The 18,798-nt window shown below is 41.5% G+C and overlaps 1 protein-coding gene across 2 annotated transcripts in view; it reads left to right on the top strand.

Annotated features, from left to right (window-relative positions):
* Window positions 1–18,798, top strand: part of LOC121192677 (abl interactor 1-like) — a 22,497-nt gene extending 3,699 nt beyond the window's left edge. Inside the window, exons 2-10 of one of the 2 annotated variants that reach the window (XM_041054463.1) lie at window positions 2,533–2,700; window positions 7,471–7,647; window positions 10,773–10,876; window positions 11,149–11,289; window positions 12,816–12,916; window positions 13,533–13,748; window positions 15,449–15,538; window positions 17,416–17,601; window positions 17,709–18,798. In XM_041054463.1, coding sequence (XP_040910397.1) covers window positions 2,533–2,700; window positions 7,471–7,647; window positions 10,773–10,876; window positions 11,149–11,289; window positions 12,816–12,916; window positions 13,533–13,748; window positions 15,449–15,538; window positions 17,416–17,601; window positions 17,709–17,884 — 1,359 coding nt within the window. In that variant the 3' untranslated portion in view covers window positions 17,885–18,798. Of the gene's footprint in view, window positions 1–2,532; window positions 2,701–7,470; window positions 7,648–10,772; window positions 10,877–11,148; window positions 11,290–12,815; window positions 12,917–13,502; window positions 13,749–15,448; window positions 15,539–17,415; window positions 17,602–17,708 lie in introns of both variants that reach the window. The other variant, XM_041054461.1, reaches the window with a different exon arrangement.

Genomic DNA, 18,798 nt, shown 5'->3' with positions numbered 1-18,798 from the left:
ACCACACTGACAATGAACGTCTTGATATGTAAATCCACTCTCTGATACCAGAGAAAAATTAGAAGTTTTATTCTTAGATGAAACATTTAAAATAGGCCATTTGAAGAACTGACAGACTGTCACCTACAACATTTTTGGTGGCTTGAAAGCAGAGCTCAGCTTTGTTAGTGCCTTTCTAAAGACCTTTGTATACCAAAATAGAAACTCTTTGATTGAAATCATTTTAATATCAAACAGTGAAATCATTATGTTTTTTGGGATACAGATGGGCTTCTGTTGGTGTGTCAGTGGATCTAAACATTTAGATGCTACATTTATTTCATTTGGTTCCAGTATGTGATTTGCACCAATAGGAATCAGTATCAGTTATTTTTCAAAGTTTAAGAGAAATTTACTGTTTTTTTTTCTCTGTATGTGTCGAGATGTGTCAAGAATGAAGTGTTAGACAGAAACTCATGATTCTACTTAATAAGTCCCCTATGAAACCCCCCCCCCCCCCCCCCCTTCAGCTCACGTTACCCCTCTGACTCACGGCTTTTTCATTCCTGACTCGTGAGGCTCACAGTATTCCAGTACCAGACCTCGTGTTCACTTTGATATGACACTCAAAAATTGCTTTATTTCTGTTGCATTGTTAAGGTTGAGTCTGGTGCTTAACAAAAAGTGAATTCCAAATAGGGAGCTTACAAAGAGCCTTTTGTAAGCTTAATATGAAACATAATATCTCAAAGCAGGAGAGAGAGAGAGAGAGAGAGAGAGAGATCCAAAATGAACAATGTGTATTAGGGAGATGTAGGATATTATTGCCAGGGGTTTTCTATTCATGCTATTCTCAGACTGTTTTAATTAGTTTGATTCTTTTGGAAGTTTTAACTTCTCTATAAATCCTTGTTAACACCCTCTCTCTGCTGCGTGGATTGCACTGTGTCAAAGATAACAGTGTGTATTTCTGTCTGACATCATTGTTAATGTGTATTTATGAATACAGTATGTAACAGTCTCAGCACTTTGGTGATTGTGGTGCATAAAAGTGACTCATGAGAACTGCAAAATGTGACTCCGCAAGGTGTTTCAGTCGTCTGAATATGTCATTGGGAATATACACAAGTCAGCGTTTTCCAAGCTCAGGTATGAGGTTAGGCTCCAGTCTCTGGAATAGTGCTGAGTAAGCCTGTAGTGCTTCCCTCTGCTGCCGCTGTGTTTTACAAACTGGCAGGCAGAGATGTGCATGGCAAGGCCTGAGCTACAGGTCTCTGCAGACATATGCAACAGATATTGTCGCTGCCAGTGGTTTACAATATAGCAGGTGGGCAGGTTGTCACGTTGTAAAATGGTGTCATAGTGCAGGCCTTCTGCTGCCACAGACACACAAAATTGTTCTCTGGTAACAGCAGGTAAATAATAGCTTTTGTCTTTGAGCCACTCAGGCTGTATTTATGGGACTGTTAGAGTAGAGCTTTAAAAAAATAAACACAAAATAATCCTGGTGTCAGAAGAGTTTAAAACACGGCAACAGATCAAACTCGGCCAGTATAAAAGGCTTTTAAGGAATAGTTCAACATTTTGAAAAATGTGCACATTTGTTCTCTTGCTGAAGCGTTGAAAATGAAGGACTGATACCACTCTCCTGTCTTTTTTTAAATTAATTAATTTAAAATTAATTAAATATATTATGTATCGTATACTCAATATAGTATATTCTTTTTTTGTATTTTCATGCACACAAGAGTGTTGCAGGGGTTTTTTTTATGATTGATTAATTTTTTCATTCTTCATTATTCTTCATTCATTAACATGTCTAAATTAACCTTTTGGGAATGCTGAATCCACGGCATAAGTACGAAGTAGCTACAAGATGTCATCCTTCACTTTATTGTTGATTAAAGGAAAAATAAAATCACTACAATAGTTTATACTGAAAATGACCATCAGTACGCGTCCCCACTCCCTGAAGAAGACTGACTGTCCCCTGTGTGAGTGGTTCTCTGTGTGGCCTTCTTTTACCCTTGTTTTGTTTCCAAACTATAAATATGTCCATTCAGTCCCATTGCTATTTAAAGGCAGCCAGAAACAGATTTGCACAGCTGGGTAGAGATTTGGGATCCTAGGAAATGTCTTAGCATTGCTCACTCGGCACAGCTTCCACCATGCACCTGTCCCATGTTGTTCATCTGAGTTATTCGGAAGTTATTGTTGTCCAATTCCAGGCTGCTTTGCATTCCACAATAGTCGTTCCCCAGAGAGTCATAAACTCTTCCCTTCAGATATTAACCGAGCGTTGTACTTTAACAGCCAAGAATGAACGATCCTGCCAAATACTGTTCCCTGCAGAAAAACTGCCCTCTCACTCTCCACTCATTCAGCTTCTAGGCATGTAACAATGAGAGCGCACCATTTCCTCTAGACTTTTTTCAACATTATACCTTACTTCCCTTTGCCAACTTCTCAGTTTCTTTCACCCACACATCTCTCCACAGTTTTTTTGACTTAGGATTTCTCTTCCTCTCTTCCCCTCTTACCTCTCGCTGCCAGGCTCAAGACAAGAAGAAGGCCCTGGAGGAGACCAAGGCCTACACCACCCAGTCTCTGGCCAGCGTGGCCTACCAGATCAATGCCTTAGCTAACAATGTGCTGCAGCTGCTGGACATCCAGGCCTCGCAACTACGACGCATGGAGTCCTCCATCAACCACATCTCCCAGGTACACACCACCGCTCCAGAAGACAGAATCACACCACAGTTTATAAAATTTAAAAAGCATTCACCAACAGTTAAATCTTTTAGTTCACAGCAAATTGACCTGAACTGAACAGTTTGCATGTGAACAAATGATATTCATTCTCAAATAATAGCAGGGGGCTCTATCTACCTCAGTGTTAACCAGGCTTTTATTTAAAAGAGAATTATATTAGATACAGCTCTTTACTTCTAATTTCCCATTTTATAAATAAATTTGATCATGTTTACTTTTAATGCAAACTCACAGGACTAATTCGATTAGTACAACAACACAGTTGTCTTGCACTGTCCACTTGTCTCTAATGTGAAACATCTGCTGGAAGTCTTTAGTGCCACTGATAGTAGCGATTTAGAAGAAGCTTATTCAACACCAATAAAATACTTGCCAGCTGACATATTTCTATGCCATAACACCAAAGTGCACAGTAACACATTTGCATATTATACAAACAGACAGATATGGCAGGGACATGGATCATGCTGCAGCTGCCAAACCTCCACAGCCCCTCTTCAGTCCCTCATGCTTCATCAGCAGTCCTCTCTCTATCTAACGCTTTCCCTCTCTGTGTGCTTCATGTGGCCACCCTGCCTGTCAGCCAGTGAATGTCCCCGTCCTCTCCCTGTGTGCTTCATTAAGCCTGTCAGGGATGAAGTGAAATCCTGACGCCAGCACTCTCGCCTGGTTAGCATTTCCAGCTCCCACTTTACTCTGCAGGCTGCTGGACGGAGCGGAGTTAGTTGCAGTATAATGATGAGCAACCGGAGTCTTTTATTGATCCTTTAGAAATGGTCAGTGGTGCTTTATGGACCATTTCTTCTGCAGATGTAATAGCACTATAGGGCCTTACACACTGATGTGAACATTTGACGGTTCTCTGATACAGAAACTGTCGAGTCACTATGGTCATTTAACTGTAGGCAGGACTGAGAGCAGTTGTCTGTCAGTGTCTAGGAAGAGACTTCCATCAGCTCCAGTCTGTCCATCCGGTTTAAAATAGATCTTTTTCATAGCAGCCATTTTAACTTGTCATAGCAGGAAAGCACAGGTGTAACTAATGACACTGACAGTGGCTCCACTACATATGAGTGTACCGGTGAAGCCAGCATGAGCCTATATGCAATATTAATACTAGAGCCCTAGAACAGGAACAAAGAATGAAGCCATCATCAAAGTTATTAATTAAACATGTACTTTTCCTTATGCTGCATGTGAAAAATTCCGTCAAGGTATGGTTATGCTATAAAACTGGATCACCAATTTACTTTGTGTACTGTGTACTAAAATGAATGAATATGCAATTAAAATGATCCAGTAGAGTAGGATGTTATAGCACTATTATTAATTTTTTTATGGAAACCCAAGATAACAAACAGGAGAATGGTACCTATCAATTTTTTTGTTTAAGGAGTTTCATACATGTATGTACAAGAAGAGGCACCACAGTGTCTTTTGGTCTTGTGCTTATACTAAACAAACATGACACAGTATTGTTAACTTACCAGCCCTGTGTGTAACCTAAGTCAGCCAAGCAGACTCTATGTAGGCTTAATGAATGACAGTACAATTGATATGGGTGTTTGAAAAAAGGTGCTATGATATGCATATATGTGTTGCTGTCTCAAAGCAGATATCTCAGGGAACGAACTGGTTGGTTCAACCCAGAGAAAAGTGAATTTACTTTTACATGCATCTCGTACACCTCTCCCGGGGCGTAGATTCATTATTCTAGTAGCGATGTGTCCAAGAAATTATTAAATTATGACTTGCTCGCTTGTGCCAGGCATTTTTCTGGCTTAGATTGTGCAAACTGAAAGAGTTAAATGGGATTAGAAAGCAGAAGGTAGCCAAACATCGCTGCCAAATCCAAGTCCTGTCTCTGTAGGATTTGAAAGCCCACAGCAGAGAGGACTGTCACAAAATTATCCAAGATGGGCTGCGATCTAAATGCAAAACAACAGTGTGTTTAATCAGAGCAGGGCTGTGGCAGTCTATTTCTCCTCTTTGTATGCATCAGCTAAATTGAATGGTTGCGTTTGCACTCACTTACAGTGCCTGAACCCAAACCAGTGCAGCAGTAAACGAAACAGAACTGCTTCTTTGGGATTCAGTTGCCATGGAAAACATAAAGGACCTTCCCATGAGTCTCGTTCCCACTTCCATGAGTCCTGTCCAGTTTGCTTTCTGATTCATCTCTTCCTTTTGTTTCTCCAGAATTGTCATTCATCAACTCAGTGACCCACTTGTGTCTCTTTCCCAGTCCTCTCAAGTGCAAAAAGTACCTAGAATTATATGTGAGGGTAAATTTAACAACGATAATCCGGACAGTTGTGAGGTTTCATTCGTAACCCCACAATATTAGTGTCCACAGTAGAATTGTCTAAATTTGTAGACTTGTTAATGAGCCATATATGAGATCACTGATGTATGAAATCACACATCTGTTTACACGTCCTGGAACCTCAGTACAAACTACCTCATATTTTCCTTCCTGCCAGTAACACTTCAGCAACAGGAAACATATCTACAGCTTAGCCCGCTGAGAGCAAAGAATAATGATCTGCTAAAGCGCAGATTTATTAGGCTGAAACTACTGTACACATCCAACAGTGAATATTGCAGCTGTGCCTGTTCTCAGAATCTCCCTGCTGAGGTTGAGCAGACAGCCAGATGTTTATTAATGTAAAGAGATTACAAAAGAAAATGAGATTGAGAGAGTGCAGGAAGGGCAGACAGAGGTCTGTCGTCAACGATTAGGTAACAGTTATTATGTCTAGATATTTCATAAAGATTACCTCACTTGGATCACTTGAATAACTTTTTTTTCCCCACCAGTCTTCATGTAGTGGAAATGCTGCAATGAAGCTGAAAGGATCCAGTCATCTACCTAAAGATGTGTACCCTAATTGTGTCACTGTTGTTTCAACGTTTCCCCATCGTCAAGATTTATTTGGTCTTAAATGGTAAAAGAGTGTAAACACACGATGGGTGGTCACAGCATCTGTTGTGTACAGTTTAAATAATGTAGTCCTAAATCTGGAGACTGTAAAGTTTATTTTCTTAGCATCTGTCTCATCTCCACTTTCCTTTCTACTCCATTTCTTTTAGATCATGATAGCCCATCAGAAGATTCTAGTTTTATATATTTTCTTTATATTGTCTTTATCTTGTCTCTCTCTGTCTTTCTCTCTCTCTCTCTGTCTGTGTCTCTCTGCTGTTTTGTTTTTCTCACTTTCTCTAATCGGCACTCCACCTCTACTCGCCTATCACTGGCAGGAAATAGGCGGGTCTTTTTTCTTACTTCCCAGCTGAAGCTGGGTGTGTCGCTTCGGTTTCCTCTCCTAAAAAAAGAACCTAGCATGTTCTCTCTCTCTATATATATATATGCATGTACATATATATAGCATCTCGCATGCAACAGACACAGAGAGTTTTGCACAACAGGAGGGAGGGGCAGTCAAAGGTCAACTTCAACACCTACAGTGTCAGACTTTCAATCTCTCAGTTGGATTTTTCATCTCCAGCACAAAGAGAGAGGCGGCTGCTGCAGTGGAACTGTCAGCTCGACTGAATGAGATGTCTGAGTGGTGACTGATGTGTGACCTCTTTGTTGTGTGGGGCTCTCACACACATAAGAAAATGAGTCACATTTAGGATTAGCAACATAGGTTTATACATATAATATTAGTGATAGGTTATATGTATGTAAAATATACACATGTATACACTTAAACTCACCAGCATCATCCCAAGTGTGATCTCATATTCTACAGATGAAGCCCCACATCCTCTCTCATTCTTCAGCACTTTTCATTCAGTGCTTTCCCTCCCTCCCTCCCTCCCTCCCTGCATCCATCACCCCTTCCAGTTTCATCTATCATTCATAAACTGAAGGCCAGTCCATGCAGCCGCCTGCTGTGAGGAGATGCTGTGAGCGATGATGACTGTAATCGCAGAAGAAATGGAGGTCATTGGTATTTTCAATTGGTCTTGGAGCGAGGGGTTAAAGGAGAGCTTTGTCAAAAGGGCCCCAGGGTGTAGGCCAATAGAGCAGAATAGTGGGTCAGTAGGAGTTCAGAAGGATGGACCCAGAATCTGTATCCAAGCAGGGGGAGGTCTTGGGATTTAAAAACCACAGAGGAATGAACTGTGTGAAATTCAATAACGTTTCTTTGTCATGTAAATACATGTTGAGTTGTTTTGTGAAATGCATTTCTGTAGTTGTAGCGTGTGTTGAATTTAGATTTTGCCTGTGAACAGCAGTTGTTCTTCCAATGTTTGCTGGCACTCAAATCATTAGCGGATCTCAAACAATAGTAAATATGCTTAAATAAATAGTAAATAGCTTTAACAGTAAATATGCTTTAAAAAAGAAAAGGTGTTGCAATTTAAAAACGTGGTCATGTTGTTTGAACACTTTAAAATGGCTCTATAAATTACAAAAACGTTTTTTAATAACAAAATCCCCCCAGAGAAGGGAAGGGAGTTATTATGCCCTCTAAACTCCAGGGAGGCTTTTAATGTGAAACAGATGTACCAAGTTTGCATTAAAAGCAAATTACTGCGGCAGGCAACAGGGAGGCCTTTTAGTAAAATATATTTACAAAACAGAGAAAATAAATCATGGCTGTCTTAAATAGAGGCAACTTTTGAGTTGAAGCAAATTCATTTCGATAATTTACAGTATGCAGAGTAAACCCTAACTTTTGCTTCCTTCATTTGTCTCTCCTGCAGACTGTGGACATTCATAAAGAGAAGGTTGCACGTCGGGAGATCGGCATCCTGACCACGAATAAAAACACCTCTCGCACCCACAAGATCATCGCCCCAGGCAACATGGAGCGGCCGGTGCGCTACATTCGAAAGCCCATCGACTACACACTGCTGGATGATGTGGGACACGGCGTCAAAGTAAGATTCCTTTGGTCTTTATTTCAAAATAAAAACCCTCAGATTTAGCAGTCATAGCAAACTTAAAGGTCAGTAAATGTCAGTATATCTGTTTACCTAAAGTGCAGATTCATTCCTTGTTTCTGTTCTGTTTTCAAAAAGCACTTCGACACCATTCGAGCATTCATCACAACCAGACTGTTGCAGTTAAATCCCCGAGTCATTACTTTGATATGTGGTCTTGATTTGCAGCGTCGATATTGCGAGACAGGAAAACACGTACTTAGGCGAGTTCACACCTGGCACTTTCATGTGAACAAGCTGACTGCCTGCTTTCATGATTCGCTCACACACATCCACTCACACTACAGGCTGATCGATACTCTGGCCTTTTAGTTAATGACGTACAGAAACAGCTAGAACTGTAACAAACACTTGTACAAGAGTAAGATGCTAAGTTGGTAGCTGACTGTGGCTAAAAGGCTTTGCTTGTCTAAGATTTTGTTCATGCCGAGTAACAACTTCCTAAGCTGGAAGGCGTGTGGGTGTTTGTGTGTGGAGTCCAGAGTGTGAGCAAGAAAGAGGCATCTCGGCCAAGTGTTACTCACACCATCACATCTCCAACTGAATCGTGGGAAAATATTCCTTCAGCCCCTTTCCGGCTCATTCTTCATTTTTTTTTATTCCCTCTCCCCATGATCCATCCGCTCTCTCCTCTCTCTTCTTCTTTTCCCCTTTTATACAGCACTCTGTGTGTGTTTGTGCTCGTGCGTTAGCGTGTACACACACTTGCGCGCATTGATTTTTGGTTTCATAAATGTCCGCAGCTTGTTTGAGTCCGCCTCTTCATCCCTCTCCCCCTGTCTGTCTCTGCTGAGATAGTGGCTGTCCGCTGTTTTTCAAACATCCACTGATTCAAATTCAAAAGCTAGTGTTTCCTCCTCTGAGAGCTGGCTCACACTGAGACATATTTGTCATGGCCCACTATGCAAATAAAGCACCATTCATGGATGCTGCAAATGATGGATCTCTGCAGAAATCACCACAGATCAGTGTAGATGTGAGAAAATGTGCAACCTTTTTTCCTTAGGAACAACAAGAGTCTTTTACAGCTGTAGAATGATTTCTACATTCGGGGAGACCCTTTAATTTAATCAGGGCTGGACGTGTCTGCCTACATTAGTGTTCGTGGATGCGCGTTTGTCTGGCTCTGTGCAGACAGAAATGCACATCATATTCCACATTCTTCCCCCAGAACACAGTCTCTCTCTCTCACACACAAACACGTCTGTAAATAATTCAGGATATCAAGAATTGATAGCATTTCACACTCAGTACTGCACCAGCAACTACCTAGATAAATAGAGAATTCTAACAGTAGTGTGTGTGTATACGGGTCTGTTAGTGTATTTGTTGTCATACATATACATGTGTAATTTGTGTTCATGCGGGGTGGGAAATAGTAGCTTATTAGCACTCTTTACAGCCTATTTCCTCCTGGCTGTGGTGAAATCCCTTGAGCATTCAAGACGTGATCACCACCCCTCTGCCTTTCATCCACATAACCAGGGGAACTCACCCATGGGTAGATGGGAAGTCAAACTTGAGCATGGAAAGACCCATTCACACGTTTACGGATGACTGTGCTCAACCCTCCAACGTAATAGCCTTTATTGGCATTACTGGCAGTTACCGGGGTGACATAGTTTCAGCCACTCCGACAGTCTGAACACCTCACTCCTGTTATTTATGACCTCAGCGTGCTTTACTGTTTTTTTCTCTTCTCAGAGCAACACTTAAAACATCAGCACAGCCATGTGCAGTAAAGCCACTGCTCATTATTTCTAGTGTGTCGATTTAAGTAATTCTCACTCTGATTACAGTCTGTAACACACGCCTAGACACTGATGCACAAAGAACAGGCTCATACACACACATACACACAAACAGGGTTGAGGAGTGATTTAACTATATGGATTTTATCTAAAAATCAGTTTGTTATTGCTTCTGTTGCTTTCATAAAATGTGACTTGTGCTGAAACAATTCATTATCATAATCATTTTCAAACAATCAAGTTCAAGAATATGTGCTAAAATTCTTTTCTCTGTTTTATATCATTATACATTGCATGTTCTTTGTTTCAGACAAATAGAGCAATTTAAATATGTCACCTTGAACTCAGGGAAATTGTGATGAGCATTTTCTGACATTCTGTACATGAAACAGATTGATCATCGAAATTATTGTCAGCTTCAGCAACAAACACACGTCACACATTCGAAGAGAACAGACTTTTTTGACTTGCATACCTTCTTATATTTGTCCCCTTGATGTCTGTCTCTGCTACTTTGTTCTTCAAGATGCTCTTTCCATATACTGTCTGTAAAAATTGAATTAACAAAGGATTAGTTCACATAAAATAATTCAATTTCATTCTTACTGTCACTATAATTGTAATGTTACTCACTTTTTTAACCATTAACCAATGAGCATGTCTTGTTTTCTGTCCTCTCTTTTTGCCTGCTTGCACTCAGTGGCTTAAGGCCAAGGTAAGAGCTGGTTGCCTTTCTCTTCTTTTTGTCATCTGTTGATAAAACTCAAAGCTGCAGTACCAAGGTATCTCTGTTTCATGGGACGAATAGGATTCAATGCACAGGCTGATTTATCACAGTGCAACAAAGCACAGCCATTACACATAAGAATATTTTACTCACTCTTACTAGTCACAAGGTCAGCAGTTGTCATTAATACACCTTTTTGTATGTTACAGTGAAGGAAAGAAAAATGGGTAACAGAAGATATTAAACGTTATATTTCATATCTGCAATATTTACTCTTTAACATATATTCCTATGTCCTCCTGTATTTCTACATGCATTTACCCATCAATGGGTGGCATCCCATTCAAGACACCACCCACCTATTTAGCAATGGCTTCTGTCGTCTTCCTCCCTTCATATCTCTCTTTGCCTCCTGTCTCTGTGACAATATTTCTCCAAATATTTATGCTCAGTTAAACAGTTGCTAGTATGAAATCAGTCCAGGTTTTATTTAATCATCTTCAGGTTAAGTGACTCGTCAGCTGTAATGTGTAGTAGTAAGGGAAACACAAAAGCAGGGTTTTAACTTGTCTTTGTTCCTGTAGCAACATGGGAACAATGCTGCAGGGCGAGGAGGGACGCTCGCCAGGACCAACCCCCCGACACAGAAACCCCCAAGCCCCCCCATGGCTGGTCGTGGTACCCTGGGGTAAGGACTTACAGCAGTAGGGGTAGTTTTTAAAATGCTTTTAATGAACTCAGTAAAATTAGTTCTTTGGTATAGACACTAGCTCTGCACCATTATACTGTTATTTGAGACAGTTCATACATTTCACGATGGTTGATCATAACACCAGGATGACCTGACCATGAGTCCATAAGCAGAGTCTGCAAAGGCCCAAAGAACGATTTTATACTTTCTCTCACTTCATGAAAACATTGAATTAATTGTCTTCTCTCTCTAACTGTATGCCCATCCAGGCGTAACACTCCCTACAAGACACTGGAGCCAGTGAAGCCGCCGGTGGTGCCTAATGACTACATGACGAGCCCGGCCCGACTGGGCAGCCAGCACAGCCCTGCACGCACAGCCTCGCTCAACCAGAGGCCCAGGACACACAGGTAGCACAGACCCTCCCTTCTTATTCCTGACATTGACATATAGTCTCTGTTTGGGGAGAATGAATGTAGTGCAGAGGAAAAGCTGTAATGCACTGTACTCCACTGAAAAGCTGATCACGTTTAACCACAGCTTCACACTTCAGCTATTTTGGTTGCACTTTATAAACCACATTCTACCAGAATTTAGCAGCAGTGTGGAGATCAAACCAAGTTTAGTATACAGGTGTCAGACTGCTCTATTATGAGAACAGAACCTCGTCTCAGGACTGTGTGGACGTATACAGGCTGTATTTTACTAACATGCCTTATTTAATTGTCTCTCATCTCTCAGTTTTGTTTTGTTGCAGAGAGCAACTGGTATGAACATGTACAGATTTCTGTGTAGAGTGTGGTGAACTTAAACCTGGGGAGACAAGTAATCAGACTTACCAGGATTAGAGAAAACAGCAGCGTGGGTGTTCATGTTCCTTATATTAGTAGGAAAAGCACAGGTGTAACTAGTAAAGTTAACGATGGCATTTAGCTGCTCCAGGTCCTGGTGTTGTGCATGCTGCTTTCAGTGTCACACTGTCATTGTTTACTGAACAGAGCAGAGCCCTTTAATCTTATTAGTATAAGCTGTGCCTTTCCTATTATGACATGTCAAAATGTTTTAGACTGTGTACCTATACTAACATCTTCAGCTACTCAGTTACAGCTGTAAAATACATGCTTTTATCATGTTCTACCTTCAGTATTTACCAGGTAAAGATCAAACATGTATGGTAACTGTGAAAGGAATCGTTTCCTAAAATCAGGGGTGTCAGCTTACTAACTAAAACCACAAAGTGTTGCGGTTGTAGCCTTTTTCATAAGTGGTAAATGGCCTCATTTTCATTTCAGTTTTTTCATTCAAGCACACACACACACACACACTGATGGCACGCAGCTACCACACCAGGTGCTGGCCTGGCCACCAGGAGCTATTTGGGGTTCGGTATCTTGCTCAAGCACACTTTTGAAATTTTGAACAGTGCATGGAGGACAAAGACAGGACTACTGCTCTCTCAATATGAAAATAAATATGTTTAAATTAAAGCCCAAAGTCTTTTTGTTTTTGTTATTTCTTGTGTCCCTGTTTGTTTATCATAACTACACTTACATTTGAAATGTAATGCAATTATAGTTTATTCACTGAGTTCAGATTTTGCACTCAGCACCTTTAGGCAAAGTCTAATTACTCCCTCCATCAGAGCTGCTACGCTTTGGTTCTTGTATTGTTTTTGTTACACTGTGTGACTGCAAATGTAAGTGTGTGCTCTCAGACTGGTGCCCAGAGTTCATGTGTAAATGTTTCCAGGCCGCGCACACAGCGTGTTCACAGACTCTGTTGCCACGGTGATGGGAATATTGTTATGACAGAATGACATACGTGAGAGTAATAATAGGATGTCAAGTGCTGTCATGTAATTAAGTTTGTCTCACACATCCTCTAATGATCTCCACAATGTCTCTCTCTCTCTCTCTCTCTCTCTCCCCCCCTGCAGTGGCAGCAGTGGGGGTAGTGGCGGCAGGGAGAACAGTGGAAGCAGTGGAGTTGGTGTCCCTCTAGCAGTTCCCACCCCCTCCCCTCCCAGTCTGGGGCAAGGTGAGCCTCAGCAGGTGTAACCTTACTGCTCACCACAAGTGTCCACAGTGTGTTCTGACTGCTGGTTACATGAATGGATATTTGTGGGCTCTTCTCTGTATCTGTGTGTGTGTCACTTGTTCACTCCGGCTCTCAGTGGTCCACTCTGAGCATTTTCTATCGCTCAGACATTATCACATTCACTCAAACTAAGATTTATCATGTCAAACAAAAGAGATTAAATATGGACTGATGATAATATGAATAATAAAAGTTCATACAAATCTTAAAGTTTCACTTGATGTTGAAGACACTTGTGTAAATCTCAGATTAAAGCATTTAGTTTTATTCAGGCCTTGCTTCAGTGACTGAGAAGCAATAAATATTAAAGTCGTTAAGAGTCTTAAACATCAAACTGTTTTGATGATTAAAGTTTTCCTTTTTTATCTTTACAGATTTGAAGTGTTGAATAAAGTAAATCTTATACAAATAGCACATTATTATTTTTATTTATATTCTGCATGGAAATATAATGAAAATGAACACCTACTGTTATTGAAACTACTAAATATTTCAGGTAAATCAGCAACTAAAAGTGAGGTTGTAGTTTTATGTCTCTCCATCCGCTCTCCTGCAGTGGCGACGTCCTCAGCCTCAGTGCCGCAGGGCCCCGGCTTGGGTCCCATCCCCATGTCCCAGTTCGGCACGATCTCTCGCCAGATCTCCCGTCACAACTCCTCCACCACCTCCTCGGCCTCCATGGTGTCGGCCACCGGCACCTACCGCCGCGCACCCTCCGTCTCCTCCCAGCAGCCTCACATCAACGGTGGCCCTGCCTACCCACAGAACTCAGGTAACTCAGATGTAACATCATGTACGTTTGTTATATTATGTGTGGTAGGTCTTTAGAAAGAATGAGTAAAAGGAGGTTTTTGGTGACAAGAAGTAACTTTTTTTAATATAAAATAAGTGTGTATTTCTGTGTATATCTTGTGTTGATTGTGTTTCCTTATAAGGGAATATGATCTTTAACTTAATTCTAATTGGGATTTAAAGCTTCCTGAGAAGCCTTATCTAAATATAATGAAACTTGGATATAGAAGTCGGCCTCTCCTAGCTGCTGCTCAACAGCTAAAAACTGTCCTCTGGCTCTGAGAGATATACGTGGGCTGGGCTTTCCAGAGGCGAATGAAAATGAATGATGAACTGTAATTACTGAAGTCAGGGTTGTTGAAAACTTCCCTCCTCAGCACTGCTGTGCAGAGCATTTCATTAACATTTCTAATTGAGTTACGACATTATCACTTTAGTCAGTTGGAGGAGGTTTCTTGTTCAGGAGAGACAGGCAGGAGGCAATTCAGGACAGAAAACACAAACAGCTGCTAGACAAGGGGAAACCTGGGACATATGCATATTTTCTGTCAGAAGAGTAGAATTTATTTTGGCAGGCGTCACTCTGAGCCATTCTCTTCTAATGGTTCCTCTCTCAAAGGACAAGCATCTTCCTTGGCACAAAACACAGGAGGAGGAGGCGTGCCTGTCTTGTCTGGGAGGAGAGAGACAATGATGCAGAGCTGTATCAAGCAGGGACTTAAACTGGGGCATCATATCATCTCTGTCATTGAAATTTAATTAAAGTAAAAGATAAGTTTCAGGCGGCTGTGATAAAAGTTTTACAGCACGAAAAGCTACTTGTACACGAGGCAGCTCATCGATCTCACAGGGTGTAGCTGTGGATGGATGCGGCTCTGCGGTGAGAGCTGGGTGGAATAATAAGACATTACTGCCCAGTGAGATAACAGACGCCCCTCCATTACATGTGATTTATGAGTCAGACCTGGTCTGCATGTGTGTGACATCATGTCTTTGAGTGAGGACAGCTGTGTTTCTCTTTGTTTGTCTGTCCATTCATCTCCTTTTTAAGGACAGCGTAGCAAAAAGCTTCTTTATAGGGGCTTAAGAAAGAGATTATACAGATACAAGTTCATTCACTTAATGTTGCGCTTGATCTACACACACCACTCTAATGAGTGTTTAATTAAACTCGGAGTCGGATCAGATCCAGATGCTGCAGCTCTGCGTGTAAATGCTTTTTCGAGGACGATATTTCTGCTATTTAACTGTCACCTTGCCACCATTGTGTTTTTGTAGAGCTTTGTTCCACTTTCACTGGAAGCAAAAAAAAAAAAAAAAAAGCTACGGCTGCCTGCAGCCTTTGCTTTTGACTTAAAACAGATGCTGATGAGGTAGATTCTCCGACCGAGATGAGTTGAATGCATCTTTTAGCCCAGCTTGAAAAACGCAGCACAAAAGAACACTGATTGGAAATGTGTAAATGAGTTGCTCAGCAATGCTTTCCCGCACTGTTCCGCTCGCTCACAAGCTTTTTGTCCTATTCTTTTTTCATCTCTTTCTCCGTTCTACTTTGGGACTTTTCTCTCCTCTATGATGTCTTTGGTTCTTTTCTTGTTCTGTCATTCTTTCTGTCCACTATCTCCATCGCTCTCTGTCTCTCCGCTGCTCCTTCTGCTTCTCTGGGTGGTGCTGCTCCAGTGTCTGTGGCTCCTCCGCCTCCTCCTCCCATGGTTCAGCTGACCCCACAGATCCCTCTGACCGGCTTTGTGGCCAGAATGCAGGAGAGCAGTAAGTACTCAGCACATACATAGACATGAACTTGCACTTATTTATGAAGATATCTGTACAAATATACCCTACACACACACACACACACACACAGTGTGAGACCTGCAGGTACATGAGCTGTTGTGAATTTCCAAAAATCATATTACGCTTAATCATACACTAAAGACGACACTACAAAACTCATCCCATTCATATCTACCTAATCAAAGACACATTCACTTCCACACATTTGTACAAAACACACACAGACTGTACTTATTAAATTACCTACATTATAAATCTCTACATGTCTATAAAGTGAGATCAGCAATTACATCCTGTGACAGCAGGGGATCTGGGATTACTTACACTAACATATGGAAAAGGTGATTTGTACATCGATGGAGACGCGCTTCATCTTATCTGTCTTTAGTCACTGAAATGGTCTCAGCTTCCACACACTGCCTCACGTTTGCACTCTGCTCTGTGGCTTGCTACACTCGGCGCACCTTCTCTTGCACTGTGTGCGGGGTTGAGGGGGAGCACTCGCCCCTCGGCTCGGATGTCTGTCTGTTGCCATGGTGATGGATGGATGACTGAAAGAGCGCGTCCTGTACTCTCCGTCCACTGAGGAGAGAGAATGTGACCTGATGCCGTGTCCTGACTCACCACCCGCCAGTCTGCAGGGATGCAGCTGTGCAGAGATGTGGAACTGTCTGTACCTGTCTGTCGTCACACTGAACAGAAGCACACCACTGGATATGAGTCATACAGTCAGATGAAAGAATAGATTATAAAATCCAAGATGACAGTTGTTAAAAATAGTGAAGCTTTTTAAGCTCTTAATGCTTTAACAGATTTAAAGTCAGTTTTTTTGAAAAACAGGTATGTAAACAGATTGGACATGAAGGGATGCATTAAGTTTTTTCAACTTGTAAGTTAATGAGGTAAAATGTACAGTTTTTCTTTAATGGCTGAACTTGAGGAGACAAGGATGCAAGGAAATTTGCTCCAAGAGGACACTTGTATCATGAGCACAAATACAGCTCAAGGACTGAAGACTGCAGGACCGGTGGAAAGCAGGTCAGGGCCGAGTCAAGCTTTTAAAATCACACGTTCTGTTCAACACTGATCCACCCGTTTTACCACATCGCATTCGTGTGAACATGCTGAACCTTCAGAAAATGGCCTTATGTGTAAATACACCCAAGTTTTGTCTGAGTAGGTGTCACAAAGTGGCTCAAGTAAGAAGTCTGGGGCTTTAGCAACCTGGAGGGAGATACTGTACATTCTAGTTTTGTAATCTAATTCCAGTATTTTAGACTCCGTATATACATTTAAAATATAATTGAACATAATAAAGGAAACATGAGTCTTTGGTGATTTAGACTCATAAAGGGGCTATGGAGTCTGAATACGGTTACTAGTAGAGGTAGTAGGTGCTGTAAGAGGACTGCTGGACTAAGGGGTAAAAAAAAAAGACCCTAAGCTGCCCTCTAGTGCACAGTTAAATTACTGCACATTAAAAAATATTAACCTCAGGAATCTGCAGAGTTCTTCATAGTAACAAGGTTCAGAAAAATCCCTGCTGTGAAAAGTTAAGCTGACTACATGCACAGTCTAGAATAATGTTGGTTGGTTACATTGATTCCACAGTTACATTGGTTCAAAACAGTTATAGAAAAAATAGATAATTTAAAAAAATAGGCTTTGGAAAAAGTATTGAATTTTGAAATGGGAAAAAGTACACAACACTGCTGCAGGAGATGAATTTTTGAAATTCATTGCTGCTCCAGATCAGATCACGTCTGCCTTTTTCTCATTGGTGCTTCTCTCATTTAATTTTTTTTAACATCCTCTCACCGATTCTTCTTCTCCCCCACTCTTTCCTCCTCTAGTTACAGACAGCCCCGCCCCGCCTCCTCCCCCTCCACCAGAGGACATAGGTGTGTTTGAGGAACCGTCTCCCCCTCCTCCTCCCCCACCTGTGGACTACGAGGAAGAGGAGGCAGCAGTGGTTCATTACAGCGATCCCTACGCTGACGGAGACCCCCACTGGGCCCCCAAAGCTTATTTAGAGAAAGGTTAGTACCAGGGGAAAACAAGCGGCTCTTGTTGTCACCTGTGGAAAATCCTGATTATTTTTCACTGCCACTGTTTTCTTTCTTTTCTTTTTTTTGCCTCTTCCCAGTTGTGGCCATCTACGACTACACCAAGGACAAGGAGGATGAGCTGTCCTTCATGGAGGGAGCCATCATCTACATAATCAAGAAGAACGATGACGGCTGGTTCGAAGGCGTCTGCAACGGCGTCACTGGACTCTTCCCGGGCAACTACGTCGAGTCCATCATGCACTATGCTGACTAGAAAAAGAAACAAACAAAAACCCACCCGAAACGGCACTGCAGTTTTGAACCGAGATAAAACCGTGAAGATGTACAGATGTTTGCAGTGCAGCGATAGCAGTTCATACAGCTCCTGTTTTGAATGAAGTGCCATGGTGAAGTCTTTGGAATATACCGTATGGTTTTCTTTTCTTGGGGGTGGGGCTTGTGCTTGCACAGTTTTGTTTTGCTCCAAAAAAAAAAAAAAAAGTGTTGCACAAAGAAGGAAGGTGCTGAAGCTTCGGTCTGTTAGTTTACACTGTGGATGAAAAGGAGGAGATAAACCCTGTTTTTCTATCACTGTCATATCCGTGGCGATCGGTAGCACTTTTCAGACAGGCTCACTTTCTGCCTCACAATAAAGGACGTAGAGTCAAAACAGTTTCAACAAACGCCAAACAAATCTAGATGTAGTATTAATATGTGTACATTTCCAGTATTTACAGTACGCAGTTGATCCAGACAGTGAAGTATTACCACGATTTCTCTGAACAGATGAAGCAGCAACTCTCCTGCCCCTTCATTTGCACTGTAGACCAGCAGACCAGCTCTCTCCTCCTTTCAAAAACATCCATCTTACTTTATCAAAAAACAACAACAACAACAACAAAAAGGACAAACAAACATCAGTAAGTGCATTAGGACACGACTGAATGTTCCATGCCGTCGATGTCCAAATCACAAGATGTTTATGAGGGGGCAAAAAAAAAAAAAAAAAAGCAACCTGGAGTTGTGTATTTACTATGCTGTGCGTGGGTGGGGATGCCATTAAAAAGGGGTGACGTGAGTGTATAGAATGCATTACAAAAAAAAAAAAAAAAAGACAACCGTCTCTTCTTTCTGGTGGAGTTTCTTTCTTTTCTCTAACGTGTATATAAACTGTAACGTGAGAAGCTG

This window comes from Toxotes jaculatrix, chromosome 14 (assembly GCF_017976425.1).
Source record: "Toxotes jaculatrix isolate fToxJac2 chromosome 14, fToxJac2.pri, whole genome shotgun sequence".
In the NCBI taxonomy this organism is placed as follows: Eukaryota; Metazoa; Chordata; class Actinopteri; family Toxotidae; genus Toxotes; species Toxotes jaculatrix.
The sequence above is the reverse complement of the archived record's forward strand: the minus strand, read 5'-3'. Positions and strand labels throughout refer to the sequence as shown.